At 43.7% G+C, this 20,931-nt stretch overlaps 2 protein-coding genes across 5 annotated transcripts in view; both read left to right on the top strand.

The window, feature by feature from the left end:
- DIP2B (disco interacting protein 2 homolog B) overlaps positions 1 to 15,663 on the top strand; it is a 187,593-nt gene extending 171,930 nt beyond the window's left edge. For all 3 annotated transcript variants that reach the window (XM_080994364.1, XM_080994365.1, XM_080994363.1), the window contains 8 exons: positions 948 to 1,116; positions 2,677 to 2,847; positions 3,849 to 3,910; positions 6,579 to 6,636; positions 7,192 to 7,266; positions 7,675 to 7,852; positions 8,768 to 8,891; positions 11,526 to 15,663. In XM_080994364.1, the coding sequence (XP_080850490.1) occupies positions 948 to 1,116; positions 2,677 to 2,847; positions 3,849 to 3,910; positions 6,579 to 6,636; positions 7,192 to 7,266; positions 7,675 to 7,852; positions 8,768 to 8,891; positions 11,526 to 11,778 (1,090 nt within the window). In that variant the 3' untranslated portion in view covers positions 11,779 to 15,663. The remainder of the gene's footprint in view (positions 1 to 947; positions 1,117 to 2,676; positions 2,848 to 3,848; positions 3,911 to 6,578; positions 6,637 to 7,191; positions 7,267 to 7,674; positions 7,853 to 8,767; positions 8,892 to 11,525) is intronic.
- Positions 15,664 to 20,056: 4,393 nt separating this feature from the next.
- ATF1 (activating transcription factor 1) overlaps positions 20,057 to 20,931 on the top strand; it is a 40,765-nt gene continuing 39,890 nt past the window's right edge. Inside the window, exon 1 of one of the 2 annotated variants that reach the window (XM_080994949.1) lies at positions 20,057 to 20,323. The gene's annotated coding sequence lies outside the window, so the exon portion shown is untranslated. The remainder of the gene's footprint in view (positions 20,324 to 20,931) is intronic. The other variant, XM_080994950.1, reaches the window with a different exon arrangement.

The raw sequence follows: 20,931 nt of genomic DNA, 5'->3' as shown, positions 1-20,931 counted from the left end.
ACGACCCCCATGGGCCACTTGTGGCCCTTGGACCTTAGGTTGCCGACCCCTGAGTTAGAAGAATGGATAAACTTGCAGGGGAATGGTCCTTGGCTGGTGTAAACAGGAACACTGGTCTTTGTCTGTTCGAAGGGTCTGATTGGAACATCTGGGGATTTCTGTGAAGGGAATCCAGTTCACATGAGCCAAGAGTACAAGTGCACTGTCTCCTAAACAGCAAGCAAATTTCATCAGCTAGATGTCTTAACATTTGTCTTTGGGCTATTAAGATTGACAGAGGATTCTCCATACATCGAATCTGTGCAGAGTCAAAATCTTTCCCCCCTTTATATCCTATGTGTTGACACTTTCCCCTTGGGGATTATATGTCTGCAAGGAGATGATGTTTATCTAGTACAAATAATTTAATTTAAATGTAGCCTTCCGGATACACACGGAAAAATTCATTTTAGTTGTTCACGAGCTATTCTAAGCCTGAGACCTACATTTGGTGACTCACTTACCCGAAACATTCACAATCCACAAACCTGCAATACCCTGTCCCCTACAGCAGTGCAAACAAACTGAGCCCCAGAAATCCCTAGGTAATACTGAGATCAGATACCATGGCCAAGGGCCTCTGTGGAGCTATGCAGCAAGGTAAAAATTTATATAAATAGATCTTATAAATAAATGCCGTATAAGAGCCACTGATGCTTCTATGGTTAATGGTCTGAACAATCACAACAACTCCCAGCTAATAATAATCTGTCTCAAAAGCTGCTATATGCCAATAAACCAGGAATTTGCTTGGATTTAGATACCACTGGGGGCTGGGGCTGGGGGTGGTTTGCATGTGAGCACTGAAGTCACCATCAGGAGAACAGGTTAGGCAGTGCCAAGTGAATGGACTCCATCCACTTCCAAAAACTGATATATATTCTCTTGTCTGTGATCTTCCTTGGCAGTGTGTATTCTGGTCACCAATCCATCTTAATTCCTCCTATGGAGCTGGAATCCAACCTTTTTCTGTGGCTCTCCACTGTAAGCCAGTATAAAATACGGGACACTTTCTGTTCCTACTCGGTCATGGACATGTGTACAAAGGGGCTTGGGAATCAGGTTGATGTTTTAAAGGTAAGAAGCTCAAGCATGTTACAGTAGGTATTGGTGGGAATTTGTTTCCATTTTTAAAAATACATTCTGGTTTTCAGACTATCACAATTGAAAATTTGGATCTCTCTCTCTCTTGTAAGGAGCTTTTTTCCCTTAAGGTTTCTCTGGCTATCTTGTGTAGGCATTTTTGAAATTCAGTTTAGAAACATCGAGCACAATCAACTGAGAAATTATTCTGCATAAGCACCATTGAAATGAATGGAGAAGCTGTACAAGAGTTCTGCTATTCATTTGTGTTCCTGGTGTACTGCCAGTTTAGTTTAAATCTGTGGAAAAGTGCACTTGATAAATATTTTAAATAAATAAACGGAGTACAGTATCTAACTCAGAAAAGATAGTGGCAAGGGAATGTTAAACGCAGCAGCTCAGAAGGCAGAATCACTACTCTTGAATTTGGGAGTAAAATGGAGCAGCATGGTAGATTATGCATCTAAAAGTAACAGATGCTGCTAGTTCAGTCCTCTGGTGCAAGATTATTACCTGTTATAGCCAGTTGGTTCTTCAAACAAAACTACAGTGGTACCTCGCAAGACGAATGCCTCTCAAGACGAAAAACTCGCAAGACGAAAGAGTTTTTCGTTTTTTGAGTTGCTTCGTGAGACGAATTTCCCTATGGGCTTGCTTCGCAGGATGGAAACGTCTTGCAAGTTTGTTTCCTTTTTCTTAAAACCGTTACAGTAATACAGGGTGCATTGCTTGAAGAGGTGCAGTTGCGACTTGACTTTGGGGAGCAACTCATAGCACGCGGTGTGATAGCCTTTTTTGAGGTTTTTGAAGATTTTTTTGAAAAAATTGAAACCGTGCTTCGCAAGACGAAAAAAATCGCAAGACGAAAAAACTCGCGGAACGAATTAATTTCGTCTTGCAAGGCACCACTGTAGTAATATTTCTGCTGGGGTGGGATCAGAAAAACTCAGTAGCCAATGATTTGCTTCTTAGCATTACTTGGTGTGTTCTGTAAAAATGAGGCCAGTATTCAGGCTTGACCTGTACTCTTTGGTGTCAACTGGATTTTTGTCAATGGTGAGTTGGGAAGGGTGAGTCATTGGACCCCATTGTTAGAACTTTTTCTTTTTGCTATGTTAGTGTGACCAGATGGATATCTTGCCATTTGCACAAAATGCATATTGTTTTAATGATTACCCAGCAACCCTGATGGTACATACTGATCTGACTCTTTGAATACATTTCATATCTTTTGATCCTTCAAGGTTTTTTCTCTTCTGCCATAAAATGCCGAGTGTGCCCTGGACTCCCATATCTGCCTAAAAACTACAGGTTATATGGGAAGGGTAACACTGGTACATTTTGTCCCTACATTTCTAAAGGAGTAGATCAGGAGTATTAAACAGATGTAGCTGTGCCAGTGATTTCCTAGTGATCAGGAGACAGTGACAGCATAACAGAGAACCTAATTATGCATTGCGGGCTACAAAACCGGGGCGCTAAATGGAGGGCTGGCTAACATTGTCCTTGCTTTGCCTGTTAGAAGCTAACTAGTTTCATTGTGTGTATTGGCAGGCAAGAGGCATTAACCTGTCTGGTGTCCGGACCTGTGTGGTTGTGGCAGAAGAGCGTCCACGTGTTGCCCTTACTCAGTCCTTCTCCAAGCTCTTCAAGGACATTGGCCTCTCAACTCGTGCAGTCAGCACCACTTTTGGGTCAAGAGTCAATGTTGCTATCTGTTTACAGGTAACAGTGAAGCCTTGTTGGTTTCCTTATTGGGTTTCAGGGGCCCCTGCACAGTCGATGTATTCCCAACCTGCAAATGCAGCCTTTGTAGCTTTTGAAACTCGCTTTGTTCTGATTTACACCGCTATTTTCACTGACCTCTCGACACCTTAGATTGTTTTATAATCTAAGAGCTGTTTTTCTTGCTGTGAGCATAAACAGTTACATCCACTTACACTGCTGAACAATTCAAGAGATCGCATTTGCTCAAAGGAGCTTCAGAAAGGTTTTTATCAGTCAATAACAACAACAACAACAATAATAATAATAATACAGTCATATCTTGGTTCTTGAACTCCTTGTGACTAAAACATTTTGGCTCCTGAATGCCAGAAGCCTGGAAGTAAGTGTTCCAGTCTGCGAGCGTTTTTGGAAAGCTGAAAATCCTACGCAGTTTCTGCAGCTTCCGATTGAGTGCAGGAAGCTCCTGCAGCCAATCGGAAGCTGCACCTTGGTTTCTGAACGTTTTCGAAAGTTGAGCGGACTTCCAGAATGGATTCCATTCGAGAACCAAGGTATGACTGTAATAATAATTTTAGTATTTATACCCTGCCCATCTGGCTGGGTTTCTCCAGCCACTCTCGGCAGCTTACAATGCATAAATACATATAGAAGGAAGTGGGTGACCAATAACAGATGAAAATCCATGTGATCTTTTCTTATATGCCAATATGTGTCACACACAAGACACATACACACATATTTATACACGAGAAAGGGCTGCTCTCTGTTGCTTGTCTATCCTTCTGTGGACTGAGAAAAATGGGGATTGTAATGTTAGTCAGAAGTGGTGGAAAGTCTTCCATATATTCTTATGTTTCCAGCAGAAACTATTCCTTGCTCAATACATGCACTCTGAACCTTAGGCATTTGATCATCCACAGAAGAGCTTCTAATTATTACTTGTCTCATTATGAGTAGGAACTAAATACACTTAAAAATAACCTCTGTTAATGTTTTAGGGAACCTCAGGGCCTGATCCTACCACGGTGTACGTGGATCTGAAATCCTTGAGACATGACAGGTACTACTACTATATTTATCTATTTATGTTTTTGTTTATGTTGTTATTCTGTAACCAAGATTGATGGTGCAGATGCACAGAGATTTCTCAGATTTGTGAAAATGCTACTGAATTTGAACAAGCGTAAGGCCTCTGAAAAGAGAGCGCAAGACCTCTGAAAAGGAGAGGAAGGGCGAGAAGCTGGGTAGAAGAAACCACACACGCACAAAAATCATTCACAGACAGTTGTTCTCATTCTTTGCCTAAAGTCAATTATTCACCAGTGTCTCCACCAACTCCATAGTATTTAACACGCCATATCTGAAGAACTTCACCCTCCCCCCACAAAAAAAGTTACAGTACAGTATTACAAAAACCAAATAGTGAATCTCCTCTGCTCTCCTCCTTTTTTATTTACCTACTTCCCTGGTCGGTCTTGATGACCAGGAATTCCACGCAGGCTGGTGCATGGAATTCCCTGCAGGTGAGTGTGTGGGCTGGCAAAAGAGGAACAGAGCAGCCTGTCCCTCCTTTAGCTAATTTGCTTGGCTTTCATGCAGGCCTTGAGGGAAAGGAAGCCCCTTCCCCTGTGAACAGCAAAGAAGCTGAGCCAGTTTGCAAAGGAGAAACAGTGCTCAGTTTTTCTTTTGCAAACTCTGGTGTGTTTCCACTTTCCCTTCCTTGCTATATAGGAAGTGTGATAGGAATTTTGAGGTCTTAGATATATGTTAAATGTTCATAAGTGTACCAACCAAGCACGTACATAAATCAGCACTGGAAGACCAATCCGGAACCATTTTTGATTCCCAAACTGTCCCAAACTGACCAAATGTTTTCTCTGCAAGGTCAAAGGAAAATGGAAAATCCTCCCCATTGTCTTTTCCTTCGCAAATCCTGTCTTAAGGGTATGTCTGTGTTTGAATAGGGTGTGAGCTTGTGACATGGCCCAGGAACTAAGTACAGTGGTACCTTGGGTTACATACGCTTCAGGTTACAGACTCCACTAACCCAGAAAGTGTGCTTCAGGTTAAGAACTTTGCTTCAGGATGAGAACAGAAATCGTGCTCTGGCGGCACGGCAGCAGCAGTAGGCCCCATTAGCTAACGTGGTGCCTCAGGTTAAGAACAGTTTCAGGTTAAGTACGGACCTCCGGAACGAATTAAGTACTTAACCCGAGGTACCACTGTATTTATCATTACAAAGGACTGGCCAGGCTCCCCAATCAAGTAACCTGCCAGACAGGAGATAAACGACAGGAGAAAAACAACATTCAAATTTCTGTTTTAGACCGCCTTTTCTGTGATGTAGGTAGGATGTATCTGGGGGGTGGTCTTAGGTTACACTCCTTCTGTGATGTTTCTGGGGGTGGTCTTGATCTACAGGGTGGCAATTTCAAAAGGCCTTGCACGCCATTGTTCTGGGTTCCTCCTCCCTCCTTCGTGTGGTGAGTGAGGACCCTGTTGCAACAGATCAATAAAGATCAGGCTTACTAGCTGCTTTGCTTCTCAATATTCTCTGGTTGGCCTCTGTTATTTTCTCCTACCAATAGGGAACCTACGTAAGGACTCTATATGGGCTCTTGGATACCCTATAAGGGAAAAGGGCAGATTTTTGTTTACAGCAGAAGGAAAGTGGAAACACACCGGAGCAGGCATGGACAAGTGGAGCAATCCAAGACACAGGAGGCAGACTGTGCTTCACGTCTTCTCTGCCATTAAGCTGTATTTCTAGTCTAGCCTGCACCGTTTTTTACTTGCCTGCTTTTTATTCATAAGAGTTAAATGTTTTGCAGGCTAGCAGCTTTTATGGGACTTACTAACTGGGCTGTCGTTTGCATTTGCCCGAATCCGCAGTGTTCTGGTTCCAAGTAGTCCAGCTAATGCTGTTTTACCAGCCTTTCCCTCCCTCGTTTGCTCCATAGGCATCAGAAACTATTGTTCAGAAGTGGCTGCTCTTTAGGTCTTGGGTGCTGGACTGTGATTGATTCATTTACACACACACACACACACACACACACACACACTGACATGGCTTGAATCTGAACTGGAAGAAAGCTCTGGGCAGCATTCACCTACAAACCCTGTCATCAGAAGTTCTGTGCAAGAGCTTCTGCTTACATGGCAGAGGTCCCCCCAGCTCTTCTGCCCTCCATCCAACCCCCCCCAGAAAAGTACACAGGGCAAGGGGGGTTGGGATTGTTCTGTCTGGGAAGCTGATATATTTATGCATTTGTAATAGCATAACGTTGAACTCCACTTTTTGCTTGGCTACATTAAAAAGTTGTCCAGAATACTGAAAGGTAGGGTTGCCACCTTTCTTCTGACAATATACAGGGTGGAGTGGGGTGGGGTGGTGGTGGGGAGAGGCCCCCCCCCCCAGTCTGGTGCTGAAGTGACTTCAAAGCAATCCATTACAATCTATTGCAGCCTAACAGGATCACCTCTCTGGAATTTGTCATACACAGGCATGCACACCCACCCACGAATTTGCAAATTTGACTGTCCAGAAAGACAAACTGTACATACAGGACAAACTGTATCAATACAGGACATAACATTTTACATTGAAATATGGGACAATCCTGTATTCTACAGGACAGGTGGCAACCTTACTGGAAGGGTACTTTTATCATTTACTTACTAAACTACAAACACATGCATTTAAAAAATTATTCCATCTCTTTCTCCAGAGTGCGGTTAGTTGAAAGAGGTGCTCCACAGAGCCTGCTGCTCTCAGAGTCAGGCAAGGTAATGTCACATCTGTTTGTGAGTTGTCTTGGCACGCAACCAGACAGCTCTGGGTCCTTGAGAAATGTTTCCTACATGCCTGTAGAATAAGGGGACAATGGAAAAAATTCAGGCTTTATTTGCGTGTGATAGAGAACTGCTAAACAAACTCCTCTCTGTGTTATCACAAAGGTTGTTTCACAGATTTGGTGTATTTGGGACTGAAAGTTATCCTTTTGGTGCCATTTGACACATTACATTTATTGTAGCTTGTACTGAATATTTTTTTAATATATGAATTAGACCGGCTGAAGTAATGTTTCTGAGTTAGATTTAGAATAGGGCTTCTCTCTGTGTGTTTTTCACCTGAGTAGACAGCTGGTGTCAGGTGGGCAACAATAGTTATCCTAATGAAATATACCTCTTCTTTGCTATAAAATGCCCTATTCTAATTGCTTACATTATATTTGTGGGCATCAGAGCTGCATCATACCCTGAAAAGTTGAAGACAGATTTGTAAAACCTGAGTCACTAATACAGAAGCCAATTTTCAAGCCTACTTTTCATCTCTCTTAGATACTGCCCGGGGTCAAAGTGATAATTGTTAATCCTGAGACCAAAGGACCAGTTGGGGATTCTCACCTTGGAGAGGTATTTTCTGCCTTTGTTTTATGTATGTATTTGATCCAGTTCAGTCTTGAAGAGCTCCTTTTTGTTTCACAAGGGTGTTCAGTTGATCATTTCACATTTTTGCAAGCTGAAAATTTGCATACCAGGGTTAAAGGCAAGTGTTTTGTTCAGCTGGCTGAGTTTGCATGTGGGCATCTTTTGAATCTCACATCAAAGTAAATACGTTTTAGAAAATTGCATCCATTCTGAATGAAGCTGCGTTCCAAAGAACACCTATACATGTTGGCAAGTTTGAATTTAAAGGGTTTTGCAGGTCAAATGTGCATTTGTATTTTAGCTTTTTCCTTTCACTTCAGCCTGTTTTATTGCAAGACATGTCTTTGTTTGATCTCCTTTAAGTATCAAGTTCTGTGTTTCTCAACTTTGCAGATCTGGGTGAATAGCCCCCACACTGCCAGTGGTTACTACACAATCTATGATAATGAAACCCTCCAAGCAGATCATTTCAACACCCGCCTGAGCTTTGGTGACGCTGCCCAAACTCTCTGGGCACGAACAGGGTACCTCGGATTTGTACGCCGAACTGAGCTCACAGCAGCCAGTGGAGGTAGGACAAGACAGTCCTTTTCCCCTCGGGAGAAGGTTCATAAACTTTGGATTGCAGTGTGCAGATAACTTCGGGGGGGGGGGGGGACATTTTGCAGCTAGCTTATCCCTGAATTCGTTTGTGTTTTTTTCAGAACATGTACCTGTTTTTCTTGCAAGGGCGTTCCCAATTGCATGGAATAATGTGATCTAATATATATATATATATATATATATATATTGTGTAGCTTCTTTCTTAGCTATTGGTATTTAGGGTGAAATTATTATAGCAGGGGGGTGGGGCAGGGGAGGAAAAAAGGGCCACTTTCTGGGCATTGCTTGTGATTGGTGGCTGAGGCCAGAGACCCAAAGGGGGTGGAGCAATGGATGTGACCCGTACCTTTTTGTACAGCAGGCTACAGCTGTGCAGAAGTCAGTGGTTTCTGCACACACATACCCTTCTCCATCCAAGCAAGCAAAGAGGCATTACGACGGTTTAAGGACCCTTTCCAGCTAGACAAAAAACCACAAGGAGGGTACAGAGAAGGGCAGGGGGTGGGCTGGAGTCCAGAAGCCAGACAGAGAAGCCTTAAGGGTCCCTACCACCACGGGTGTACCCAGGATTATTGTTAGGGGGGGGCAGGACTTTTGTTGAGGCAGAACCAATGTTAAGTATGCCCCCCCTTGGCTACACCCATGCCCACCACTACAACAGAGGGCAAATCTTTTATTGCTTATTCTAACAGAACTGCCTCATTTTTTCCATTTATAATTTTTTTGGGGGGGAGAAGTGAAGTTTTTAAATTATTATTTCACTTTATAATGTACATATCGTCTCATAATGTAATTATTGAGGGCATTTTTGCTATCCTCACAATCACTTACTAACTCTGTTTTAAAGAATTTGTACATATAATATTTATTCTTTCCTGCCCAGAACGCCATGATGCACTGTATATCGTAGGGGCATTGGATGAAACTCTTGAACTACGGGGCTTGCGCTATCATCCAATTGACATAGAGACCTCAGTTTCTCGGACGCACAGGAGCATTGCTGAATGGTAAGGCACTCTGAAGCTTGTGTCCCATCCCCCACCCCCAATATTGAAATGAAAAATGCATTATTGTTAAGGTAAAGGTTTGGAAGTATAAGACAGGGACACCAATTGTAACAGCAGGATCATAGCAATCTGGATTCTTGGCTTTTCCATCTACACACTGGGACACTATTAAGCTGAGGCTAATATTAGTTTTGAGCTTTGGATGACAACTCCAAACATTCTCTCTTCAGTGCTGGTATGCAATGTACTGCAAAACATTAAGGTCCATTTCACATGTTACACAACAACAGACCCAAGTATGCCACAGAACATATACTGGTCAAAGAGTGGCAGTCAATCCCATCTCTCTAAGGGGAATACTTGTATTATACACGTTTTCAGATTCCTGTTAGCTGCATTCACCCTTAACATTTTCTCTTTTTTTTTTTTTAAGAATAATTTTTTATTAACCGACCAATCACATCAAATCAAACCAAATTACATAAATTCCAAATTACACAGCCGAATTTTAAATTTTTGTTGGGGGTACCCATATTTCAAGTTCTGAAGGGATCCAATCAACTTCTTGCTTCTTACTGCTGTTTTAATGTCCACAAATCTAACCTTATGATGTTCACAGTACTATCCAGTCCTTTCTTATTATTTTTCCACATCTCTTGTTGTTATTTTCATATATTTTTCCTTTCTCTTTGTGACCTCTGATAGTCTCCGCAAGCTGGTTAGAACAGTTTGTAATCATGCGTGGATATTATTTTTTTTATCCAGTAGCCATATCCAAACGTTTTCCATATAATATCACTTCCATACATCAAAACAGTCTTAGCGTCATTAATCTTCACCAACCTGCCTCCTTTCTCAAAACCTCTGAGGAGATTCACTAGGAATGCAGTCTGAGGAACAAATCCGTTCTTCCTCCCGGCTATAAATCCTTTGGCAAGATGGCGACTCCGAATTAATTGCTGCGCCATTCCCAAAAGCTCTTATTGCTTCTCGGTCTCCATAAAGCATACTTTTGGTTAAAGTTTATCTCCACACATACCTTAATCATCCTGCTTGGGTCAGTTCAACCGACGGTTCTAATGAGGAGGGGTTCTTGTAAATCACATAGAAGGAAAGTAAAAAAGGTCCCCCCCCCCCCATTCAGCCCCGTTGTCAACATACCCCGCCTTTGGTGTATCTTCATCGTAAAATATTCCTGTTTCTCCAGCCCGTCGTCTTCTTTCACAGAGGTCACTTAAATTAGCAGACTTCACTCCCCTTCTTCACTTGAAATATGTGCATTTGCTTCTTTTGTAATTAATTATTCCAAATTGCTGCAACTAGTGCGCGATCAGAGACAGCGTCCAGGAGAGCCGATGTCCACATGGGGGCATTCTGCCTAGAGCCCTCACCCCCTTCTTTCGAATTAGGGGGTGATTTATGGGCACAGCAGGCAAGGGCAGTGTTCCCCATTTCCTTGGGGCAACAAGGGAGGCTGCCTACTCCCATAACAGCCTCTTAATTACCCCGTGTGGGTCGGAGAGATGGTATTGTCGGCCATCTTCCAATGCGCCCCCTAGTGGCCCCCCACCCTTAACATTTTCAGGTGTACACTTAAAGCACATTGTGGGTGCATTTTCCCCCTGTGTAATTCATGGTGTAGGGACACGGGTGGCGCTGTGGTCTAAACCACTGAGCCTAGGATTTGCCAATCGGAAGGTTGGCGGTTCGAATCCCCGCGATGGGGTGAGCTTCCATTGCTCAGTCCCAGCTCCTGCCAACCTAGCAGTTCAAAATCACGTCAAAGTGCAAGTAGATAAATAGGTACCGCTCCGGCGGGAAGGTAAACGGCATTTCCATGTGCTGCTCTGGTTTCACCAGAAGCGGCTTAGTCATGCTGGCCACATGACCCGGAAAAACTGTTTGCAGACAAACGTCGGCTCCCTCGGCCTGTAAAGCGAGATGAGCACCGCAACCCCAGAGTCATACGCGACTGGACTTAACTGTCAGGGGTCCTTTACCTTTACCTTTACCTTTTAATGCATGGTGAGCTTTGAATTTTAAATTAGGTGCACTAAATGAAACGAGGAAGCACCCATCTACTTCAAATTGTTGTCTTCAGAGGATGCATAGACTTGTATCCAAAGATTTGGTGACAGTTTGGGCCACATTAAGGGCTTCTAAGAGAAAAAAGCATATCAAGATCTAGTTGCTGGAAAATAAAGGGCAACATATTCCAAAGGTGCAATGTTTTTTAAGTGTACAGTGGTACCTTGGGTTACATACGCTTCAGGTTACAGACACTTCAGGTTACAGACTCCGCTAACCCAGAAATAGTACCTCGGGTTAAGAACTTTGCTTCAGGATGAGAACAGAAATCGTGCTCCAGCGGTGCAGTGGCAGCGGGAGGCCCCATTAGCTAAAGTGGTGCTTCACCTTAAGAACAGTTTCAGGTTAAGAACGGACCTCCGGAACGAATTAAGTTTTTAACCCGAGGTACCACTGTAGATGCATTTATCAGTGGCACAATTTAAGGCCGGGGAACCTTATGTTCACTGGCAAAACCTGGGACAGTGGAAGCCTTACGATAGACATGTAGACTTTGTTCCTGTAAATGTGTATAATAAATTGTGGATCTCTTAACTTTTCTCCCAGTGCCGTATTCACGTGGACCAACTTACTTGTGGTGGTTGTGGAGCTATGTGGCTGTGAGCAGGAGGCCCTTGATCTTGTCCCTCTGGTTACCAACGTGGTTTTGGAAGAACATTATCTAATTGTGGGAGTTGTGGTAGTGGTCGATCCCGGGGTGATTCCAATCAACTCCAGAGGAGAGAAGCAGCGCATGCACCTCCGTGACAGCTTCTTGGCTGATCAGCTGGATCCCATCTACGTAGCATACAATATGTAATCTGGGGACCGTGGGGCATAGTACAGTTTACAAAGCATTCAAGGACCAGTGAAGTATGTGCAAACAAACAAACAAAACCTGGTTAACAATTAGTGATTATCGTTGTGAAGCTGGATCATGCTATCCTACTGTCTTCTCTCTCGTGGGCTGGCAGCGATGGACTTCTCGAAAGGCAGAAGATGGCAGCCAGTGAAGAACATTTGGATTGCAGGATGTTGGCTTTACAGATAATGGGAAGCTGGCCTGCATGAGAAAACAGCAAATTACTAAGGCCTTTACTGTAGTGTAAACTTTTTCATCTGTTGTATATATTTGTATTTTTTCTAATACTGTTTTAGGATTATACGAGGGGAGGGTTTATTTAGTTAAGATAACAATCTGCAAGAACCAGGTCATGTGAGTCCTGCTCATTCCTACCCCCGCCCTCCCGGTGAACAGTGTGCTTTGCAACTTGTAAGTTAGCTTAATTCTGTAGTCTGTTAATACGGGAATCACACTGCTTACTTAAAATTGTGCCATGACCAAATCAAATAATCCACTGAACTGAAGAATTACTTATTCGTATAGATACTTCTTGAATTAAAAAAAAAAAAAAAGGATTTTGCCTATATTTTAAATATGTAAATAATAATATGCATAATTCATTTATTTAGAAAATCGGCTCAGATAATGACATATGAGGTAGACATTGTTTTAAGGATTTCAGTATTGGGTGGAATTCAGCATCATGCTGTGGCGAATGTCCCGTCGGCACTAGTCCTGCAGTTTACCAGACGGAACAATCCTTCCACTCCTCCTGCCACCCACTGTTCACCCAATACCCCTCCCACAGGCAAGTTTCGGGGGGGGGGAGCCCTGTTGTGTGCAAGTAGAAGCCCTCACACAGGGCTTGCACTGACCGGACTCCTTAGGTGAACCCCACCCAAAGTCCTTAAAATAAATCAAGTGTGTTTGGCAATTAATGCAAGCAATGCAGATAGGTTGTCCATTCAGTTTTTACTGTTTAGTTGCTGGCCAGAGTATGTCATAGCATGTAGAAGAAACTGATATTTTAAAGGCACATGTTTATAAAAGAGGCTGACCTCCATAAGCTTTAAAAGCGTTTTATAAACAACAAGAAAAATTCTGGAATGTTTAATATAACCTGTATAGCCTCTGCATACTCTTTGTCATGAATGATGTGTAGGCAGGTCACCAGTTTTATCAGAACCACTCAATTCATGGTCCAAATCATGATTCCTTCTTTTCCTTCCTTGGTTGTGCATGGTAACAGGTGCAAATGCCAGAGCGACTTTCATTTAAACTGGAAAAAAGCCCTGCCCGTTATCTTGAAGCTTGCGCTGCTTTCTGGGCGAGACTTGTTACTGCAAAGCAGGAGCTTTGGCAGAATGTCTTCAAAGCAGGGACAGTTGCAATTCTGTTGAAATAGTGGGGAAATACCTCTCCATATGTTGTTGTGATTATTCTATTCCAAGTGACTGATCAGTTTCCAGCGTTCAAAGAATTGATGACAATAGATGCCTTAAAATGTGCTGGAACATCCATTGTCTGGGAATGGTTTGCAGTCCCCTGTCTTCAGTGAGCTGGGAAAAGCAAGATTTCGGTCTTTAGATCCTCACTTTTGTGGTTCTGCCCTTATGCCTATTCTTTCCCACTTCCCCTTCTGTCTGTTTGTTAAAAGAACACTGAAAGCAGATGCCAGAAATGGTGACAACTCTTCTTGGGCCATTTGTGGTCTATGTGTAAATAGTTAGAATATTTTAATAATATCTGTTTACCCACCCTGTAACAAAGTTAATGTTTTTAGACATTTTTAAGAGAGATATAAACTTGGATTAAATCCTAAACTACAACAGCTATATTAAGTGCAGCTCTGACGACTATCCCTTAAAACAAATTCCAAATGTATACTTGAAAAACGTTCTGTACAAACTTTTCAAATAGTTCTTTTTATGACCCGATGTATTGATATTTAGACAGAAAGCTTTTAAATATATTAACAAAATATTTACGGTTATCTTCTACAGTCACACATAATGGTGATGGGATGTATCATAAAACAAAGAATTATGGCAAAACTAGGAACAGGATAGAAGGGGAGGTCCATTGCTTCAAACTGCTGAAATATTAACTACTGGCTCATAGCAGAGACGGTTTTAATATTTTGCATTATCAGTATTTCCACAGTGTGGTGCTGCTACATAAATACAAAGCCCTCTATGCTGAAATAGTTTTGGCATGTCATTTGCAATGGTTTGGAAAAGAAACACACACTTGCTATCATTCAGCATGTGAACCACACAGTACAGATGGGCTTCAGCATCCCACATAGGTGCAATCCTATGCATGTTTACTTGAAAATACGTCCCACTGTGGCTTACTCCCTTGTAAGTGTGCTTAGGATTGCAGCCTAAATGTCCTGTGCACCCCAGCCTTTATTTTTAACTGCAATGTTGGCTTTTAGGAGGTCTCAGTTTTTGTAATAAACCACTGTCTTAATGCCTTTCCACTGAATGGAACGGTAGCGTGTTCCCTTGGCAACAATTGTGGTGGGTTTCCGCCCCACACCTATGTGATACCTTTCCACACCCCTTACACTATCAATTCTTCTGAGATGTAGCATAATAGCAATTTTGTGTTCAGTACAGATAAACGTGCTAGAGTGGCATTTTAGAACTTCCAGTCTGGAAGAACTAAGCTGTATTCTGAATTATGGAGGAAAGAAACTTAACCAGTCTCCACCAGTATAACCTTCACCCTTGATTGTCTGATTGTTAAACCAGAAAGAAAACAAATGCTTAGTGTGTGATTTTCATAGATTGCTATCTTCTCAAAAGACCTAATACTCCTGGGATTTCAATTTTGCTTTTTAGGCCTGGGACCTCCACAGTGCTGCATAATAGTTTGCCTTCAGGTAACTTATACAAAATGGCTGAGATTCCAAAGGAATGACTGTGGAATCAGTGTCATGTTTATCTGAGCTGTGACACTGATTTGCTCTGCGTGGCTTTGGGTATGTTATTCCATGTTCTCCATCAGTACATGAGACAGAGCGGCTTATAAAATGGAATTCAATAAAGACGCACCTTCTCCATAGGTTTTGCTAAGGGATCTATCTGGAGCTAGTTTGCCCTTAGTTCTCCTCCATAACCGCCCATGTCAGGGATGTGGCACTCCAGAGGTTGTTGGACTTCAGCAATAGCCAGCAGGGCCAATGTCCTAGTTATAGTCCCAACATCATCCAGACAGCTGTGGGCTCCCCATAGCTGACCTATGTGGTGGTGGTTTTTAGTGAATGCAATGGGGCAATCCAATGTTGCCAGCCCAGTTTTTGTTGAATTTCCATATTAGCTCAGACAATTGTGAACCTAAATAGAATGGGCTTTCGACAATTTCCATGGTTATGAAGCAATTTGGAACAGCTGTTATCTTGAGAGTCGGTTTACTACTATGAACATACAACTTAATGACAAAAATGTCTCATGTCTCACTTTCAGACGATTTCTGCTCTTGTTAATTATGTTTGTAACTGTACTTACTATTCCAACCATGTTCATTTTACACTGCTTTTCTGATTTTAGTTCACTGTGTAGTCAAGAATGATGGGCCGCGCTTTACTGTGCTGGAGATATGGTTGTAAAAACAAAACAAAACCAATGTTCATTGTCTTTAGCCCTGAAGGCATTTTTCCTTTCGTTGATGTCAGTAAGTTTACCATTGTCAGATTCAAATTACAACACTGTAATTATGTATAAAGTTTTTTATTTATTTGAAATTAGGTTTTAGATATACTTTTTTTAAAAATTTAACATCTGGCTGGACAGTGTTCCATTAACGCATTGATTGTGTCTCCTTTGTCTTGTGTTAATAAATAATGATGCCTGACTTATTTTATTACATTCTTACCAATATTTTATCCTAGGCTTTCTTCAAGCTCAAGAGTGCTGTACAGTTTTGGTTACATTCAACGTAGCACTAAGGAGATCGTTCTATCTGGAGCCATTCCATCTGCCTGATGGAATGATCTTCCCTCTCCCTTCACTGCCATATTCTGGGGTTCTCCTGACCAGGGTAGATTTGGGGGGGACACGGGTTAGGATGTGCAGGAGGAAAAGATGGGAGAAAGTCCCATCCCACTAGTGGCAATTGTTACACTGGCTTCTGCTAGTGCAATAGTTTAGGTCAGTGGTTTTCAACCAGTGTGCCGTGGCACCCTGGGGTGCCTTGAATGACAGTCAGGGGTGCCGTGAGCCACATTGGCCCCCATCCCTCTTTCCTTCCCTCCCTCCTCTGATGCCCTCTCATGTCTCTGCCTCCCAAAGGCTTGCACAGCTGTTTGTTGCAGCAGACCTGGCTACAAGCTCCCCATGCGAATGGTGCCTCTGGAGCTGGCCAGGGGGTGCTGGTTGCCAGAAGCTGGTGAGGGAGACCAGGCAAGCAGGTGCCACGCTGGCCTTTCTTGTGCTTTCTGTGTGCAATGCCTGCCTGGGAGCTGAGTGCCTGGTGCCAAAGGGGAGCCGCAGAAAGAATGTAGTTGGTCAAGGGAGCCGTAGACTTACTTTTGCAACTTGCTTTTCAACAGATCCTCCCCACTCCAAATAGCAAAGTAACAACAATAACCATACATCAACATAGGAGCAGCTGCAGACATTTTAACAGCCAGATAATCACTCCAAACCCATTCGGATTACTCCAAATACTGTCTAAAAAATTAATCTTCACTAGCCTTGGACAAAATGAAAGAGAAGGGGTTAAATGGCACTTTCAGAGGAGGGAGTGCCAGGCTCGGTACAAGAAGAGAAAAGCCCTGTCTTGTTTGCCACCAACTACTGTATACTTCTTATGCAGTTGGGATATGGCTTCCTTGCCATATCTCAGCAGGCGAGCAGTCCTTAAAAATATCCTGGGCCCAAACTGTTTGGGTCAAGGGGGCCCTCAAAATGAAAAAAAAGGTTAGGATTATAGGGGTTTAAAGGTGGTAATCCACATTTTGAAAAGAAAACCAGGAGTCAATGCAGAGGTAACAATAGAGCCCATGCTCTGGAAACAAAAGCCCCCATCAACAGCATTCTATACTAGCAGTATGTTCAGAAATTTTCAAAGGTAGCTCCACTCAAAGCGCAATGCAATAATCTTCATGATGTCTGATCACCACTACCACCACCACCACCACCAGGATTATGATGATCGCAACAGTGGTCCAAGATCAGGACATTAAGCAGGTTTGTTTTTTCAGGCATAACTTGATTATTCTGCTAGGAGTTCTGGTCTACTAACAAAAAGTGACTGGTCTAGATTCCATATGACCTTTAGAAGCTCCTGATTACTTTTCAGCTTGAGGATGTTTAGGTACAGTCGTACCTTGGAAGTCGAACAGAATCTGTTCCAGAAGTCCGTTCGACTTCCAAAGTACGGCTTCCAATTGGCTGCAGGATGCTTCTGCAGCCAATTGGAAGCCACGGAAGCTCTGCCGGACGTTCGGCTTCCAAAATAATGTTAAAAAACGAACACTCACTTCCAGTTTTCATTCTGGAGCCGGAACGTTCGACTCGCAAGACGTTCGGGACCCAAGGTATGACTCTATTGCTATTGTTATTAAAAAAATTAGGGTGCACACACATAGACACACATTCCACAGAAAACTAATCCACCTTTCAAAATTTGGGAAATACTCTGAGGAAAAAATTCACTTTCATTTTAGCACTCACAACAATCCAAAAAAAGGTATCTTGGCTCTCCTAGTGACTCTAAATATTTCCTCTGCAGAAGGAAATACCTTTGAGAAACCTTAAGACAAATCCTTCAAATCCTGTCTTAAGGACATATTTTGTGTATGAATAGGGTAGGCCCATGACCTGGATTCAGGAACTAAATCGGGATATGTGGTGCTTGCTTCAATGAATCAAAAGCAAGCAGGCCTCAAGGCTATACAATTTCATTTAACGTGATTGACAGGTATGCCCCTATCGTCAGATTTAATACAGTAGCAAATCAGTAGATTTGGGTGGGACTAGTACTTTATAAGCACACCAGAAAGCCTTGTGTCCACAGAAGTACTGCAGGCAAATGTGCTATTAATATTATTATTTTCTGGCAGGAGTAGGAGGCTGTCAAATATGTAGTCAAAATATGGTTTATGTGTAGAAAATATTAACTTGAAAATCATCTTATGAACTGAGAAATAATCCAATTCATTTGCAAATACATTTAGATAAAAAAAAAAGCTGAATTCAATAAACATTTTTCTTAATTGTTTATATGTTTAAGGAAGAAATCAAGATAATATTAAGCTATACACAGAAGAAAGCCTCCCTTTGTAACAGCTTTCGGGTGATTATTTTGAGAAGTACTCGGTGCTGAATTCACCTATTACATTAAGGTCAAGATGGAGCAACATAATTTGACGAGATCTGAATAAGATAGCAGCAAATACCTAATGACATCAACGTTTCCTTGTTTCTTACATTCCCAGATAGTTCTAGCTAGAATTACAACATGCAAAAGTCAAGCCAAAGCGAAACACGTTTGCAGGTGACTTATTGCCAGATAATGGCAGGCAACTATGGGAGAGCATACTAAGCCTTCTCTAGCACTGCTTATGGAGGAAAAACAAGAAGCCTACAGCTGAGGTAGTGTTTTTGTGTGCAGCCATATTCTGGGGAAGAAAATGGGGCTTCGACAATATTTCAGTACAAATAGAATCTGTCTGTGCTCTCTTGCCAGATCAGATGCTCTTCTGAAGCAGAGAGAACATGTGTGAAAATCCCTTTCCTTTGTTGTAAACAAAAATTGCCCTTTTCCCTTATGGGGTATCCAAGAGCCCATACAGAGTCCTTACATTAGGTTCCCTATTGGTAGGAGAAAATAACAGGCCAACCAGAGAATATTGAGAAGCAAAGCAACTAGTAAGCCTGATCTTTATTGATCTGTTGCAACAGGGTGCTCCCCTCACACACAGGAGAGGACGAACCCAGAACAATGGCGCGCAAGGCCTTATAAAGACCTTTGAAATTGCCACCCTGTAGATCAAGACCACCCCCCAGATACATCATACCTACATCACAGAAAAGGCGGTCTAAAACAGAAATTTGAATGTTGTTTTTCTCCTGTTGTTGTTTTATCTCCTGTCTGGCAGGTTACTTGATTGGATTGCCAGAGAAGCCTGGCCAGTCTTTTGTAATGATAAATACTTAGTTCCTGGGCCAGGTCACAGGCTCACACCCTATTCGTATCTTAAATCTGCCCCGTAAGACAGGATTTGTGAGGAAAGACAATGGGGAGGTTTCCCACTTTGACCTTGCAGAGAAAACATTTGCTCAGTTTAGGAATCAAAATGGTTCCAGGTTGGTCTTCCTGTGCTGATCTATGTACGTGTTTGGTTGGTACACTTATGAACATTACCACATATCTAAGACTATGGGAAGCAGGTGGCGCTGTGGGTTAAACCACAGAGCCTAGGACTTGCCGATCAGAAGGTCGGCGGTTCGAATCCCCGTGACGGGGTGTGCTCCTGTTGCTCGGTCCCTGCTCCTGCCAACCTAGCAGTTCGAAAGCACGTCAAAGTGCAAGTAGATAAATAGGTACCGCTCCAGCGGGAAGGTAAACGACGTTTCCGTGTGCTGCTCTGGTTCGCCAGAAGCGGCTTAGTCATGCTGGCTGCAATAAAGCGAGATGAGCACCGCAACCCGAGAGTCATGACTGGACCTAATGGTCAGAGGTCCCTTTACCTTTACCTTTAAGACCTCAAAATTCCTATCACACCTTCCATGTTAAGGAAATAATGCCCGATTAACCCCATGCTTTCTCTTGGCTCAAATAAAGTATACACGGATAGGATCGCGCTGCAACCCTGTGCTCTTATTTATTCGCTGGAATCTGGCTTTCCTTAAGAGATCCCAGGGCAGTTCAAAGAATAAAAGTCAGCATATAAATGTAATAAAAATTCTGTGAACCGCCCTGGGATCTCTTGAGGAAAGGCAGCATATAAATTCAATAAAAATTCTGTGAACCGCCCTGGGTCCTCTTAAGGAAAAAGGCGGCATATAAATTCAATTAAAAAATAAATTTAATTAAAATACATTTGTTCCTAGGCGCGCGATAACTGGCGGGGCTGCGCATCTTCACGACCGCCAAGATATCAGCGGCGCCCTGAAAACTCTACCGCACGCGCAGCCCCGCCGCTCTATACTCCGAACGCCCGCGCCTCGGTGGTGCCCCGAGCGCTCGCGCAGCGGCTGCTCTAGGCTTCATGGAAGGCGGCGGCTCTATCGTCAAAGGCGGCAGCCCTCTCTAGCTCTGGCCTCCAGCGCACTCTATCGTCGCAACCCGCCCACCCCGAGCTCCAGAGCGAGAGGGTGCGTGTCTGAGGGAGTGCGTGCTCTCTTCTCCCTGGCGGGGCCTACTCCCGACAATGCTGGCGGCGGCTCTGGCTTCCCTGAGGCGTTAGGGCGGCGGCGGCGCCGCCTCCGCCGCCTTCCGTCTCCCCGCCCCTCACGGGCGCCGCGTGAGGCCGAGGCGAAGCCGGCGGCGGTGTCGTCTCTCTGAGGTAAAAGCGGGCGCGACCGGCGGCGACTCAATCAGGGCGCGAGGCGAGGCGGACGCGGCCGAATCAACGAGCGCCAGGGAAGGGAAAGGAGGGCGGGCGAGAGAGCGAGCGGGTCGGGGAAACGCCTCGGGAGGAGGGAGAGGCGGCTCGCGGAAGCCGGGCGCTCGCGAGCGGTTCCCGTTCGAAAAGGCGCGAGCGAGGCGGTTGGGATTTGGCGGGAGGGAGGGCGAAGCGCCCTCGCCCGTCTCCTGACGCCCCGGCGGGAGGCAGACCTTCGCCCGCCACAGCTGTTGCACAAGCGCCGGGTCTCGCCCGCGGACGCCTCGCTCGCTATGGGCGAGGGCTCGGCTTCCCCTCAGGCTCGCCCGCCCGCCCGCCCGCCTGCCGGCTGCTGCTGCTGCTGCTGCCGCCTCCTCTGGCCTCCCTCTCCTGACAGTTGGCGAGAGGGGGCTTCGAAAGCAAAGATATTATTATTGTTATTAGGCGAGGGGGGCTTCGAAAGCAAAGATATTATTATTATTATTGGGCGAGGGGGGCTTCGAAAGCAAATATATTATTATTATTATTGGGCGAGGGGGGCTTCGAAAGCAAAGATATTATTATTGTTA

This window comes from Podarcis pityusensis (assembly GCF_964106645.2).
Source record: "Podarcis pityusensis genome assembly, chromosome: 2".
Taxonomy (NCBI): Eukaryota; Metazoa; Chordata; class Lepidosauria; order Squamata; family Lacertidae; genus Podarcis; species Podarcis pityusensis.
Note: the sequence above shows the minus strand (reverse complement) of the source record. Positions and strands in the feature narration are given on the sequence as shown.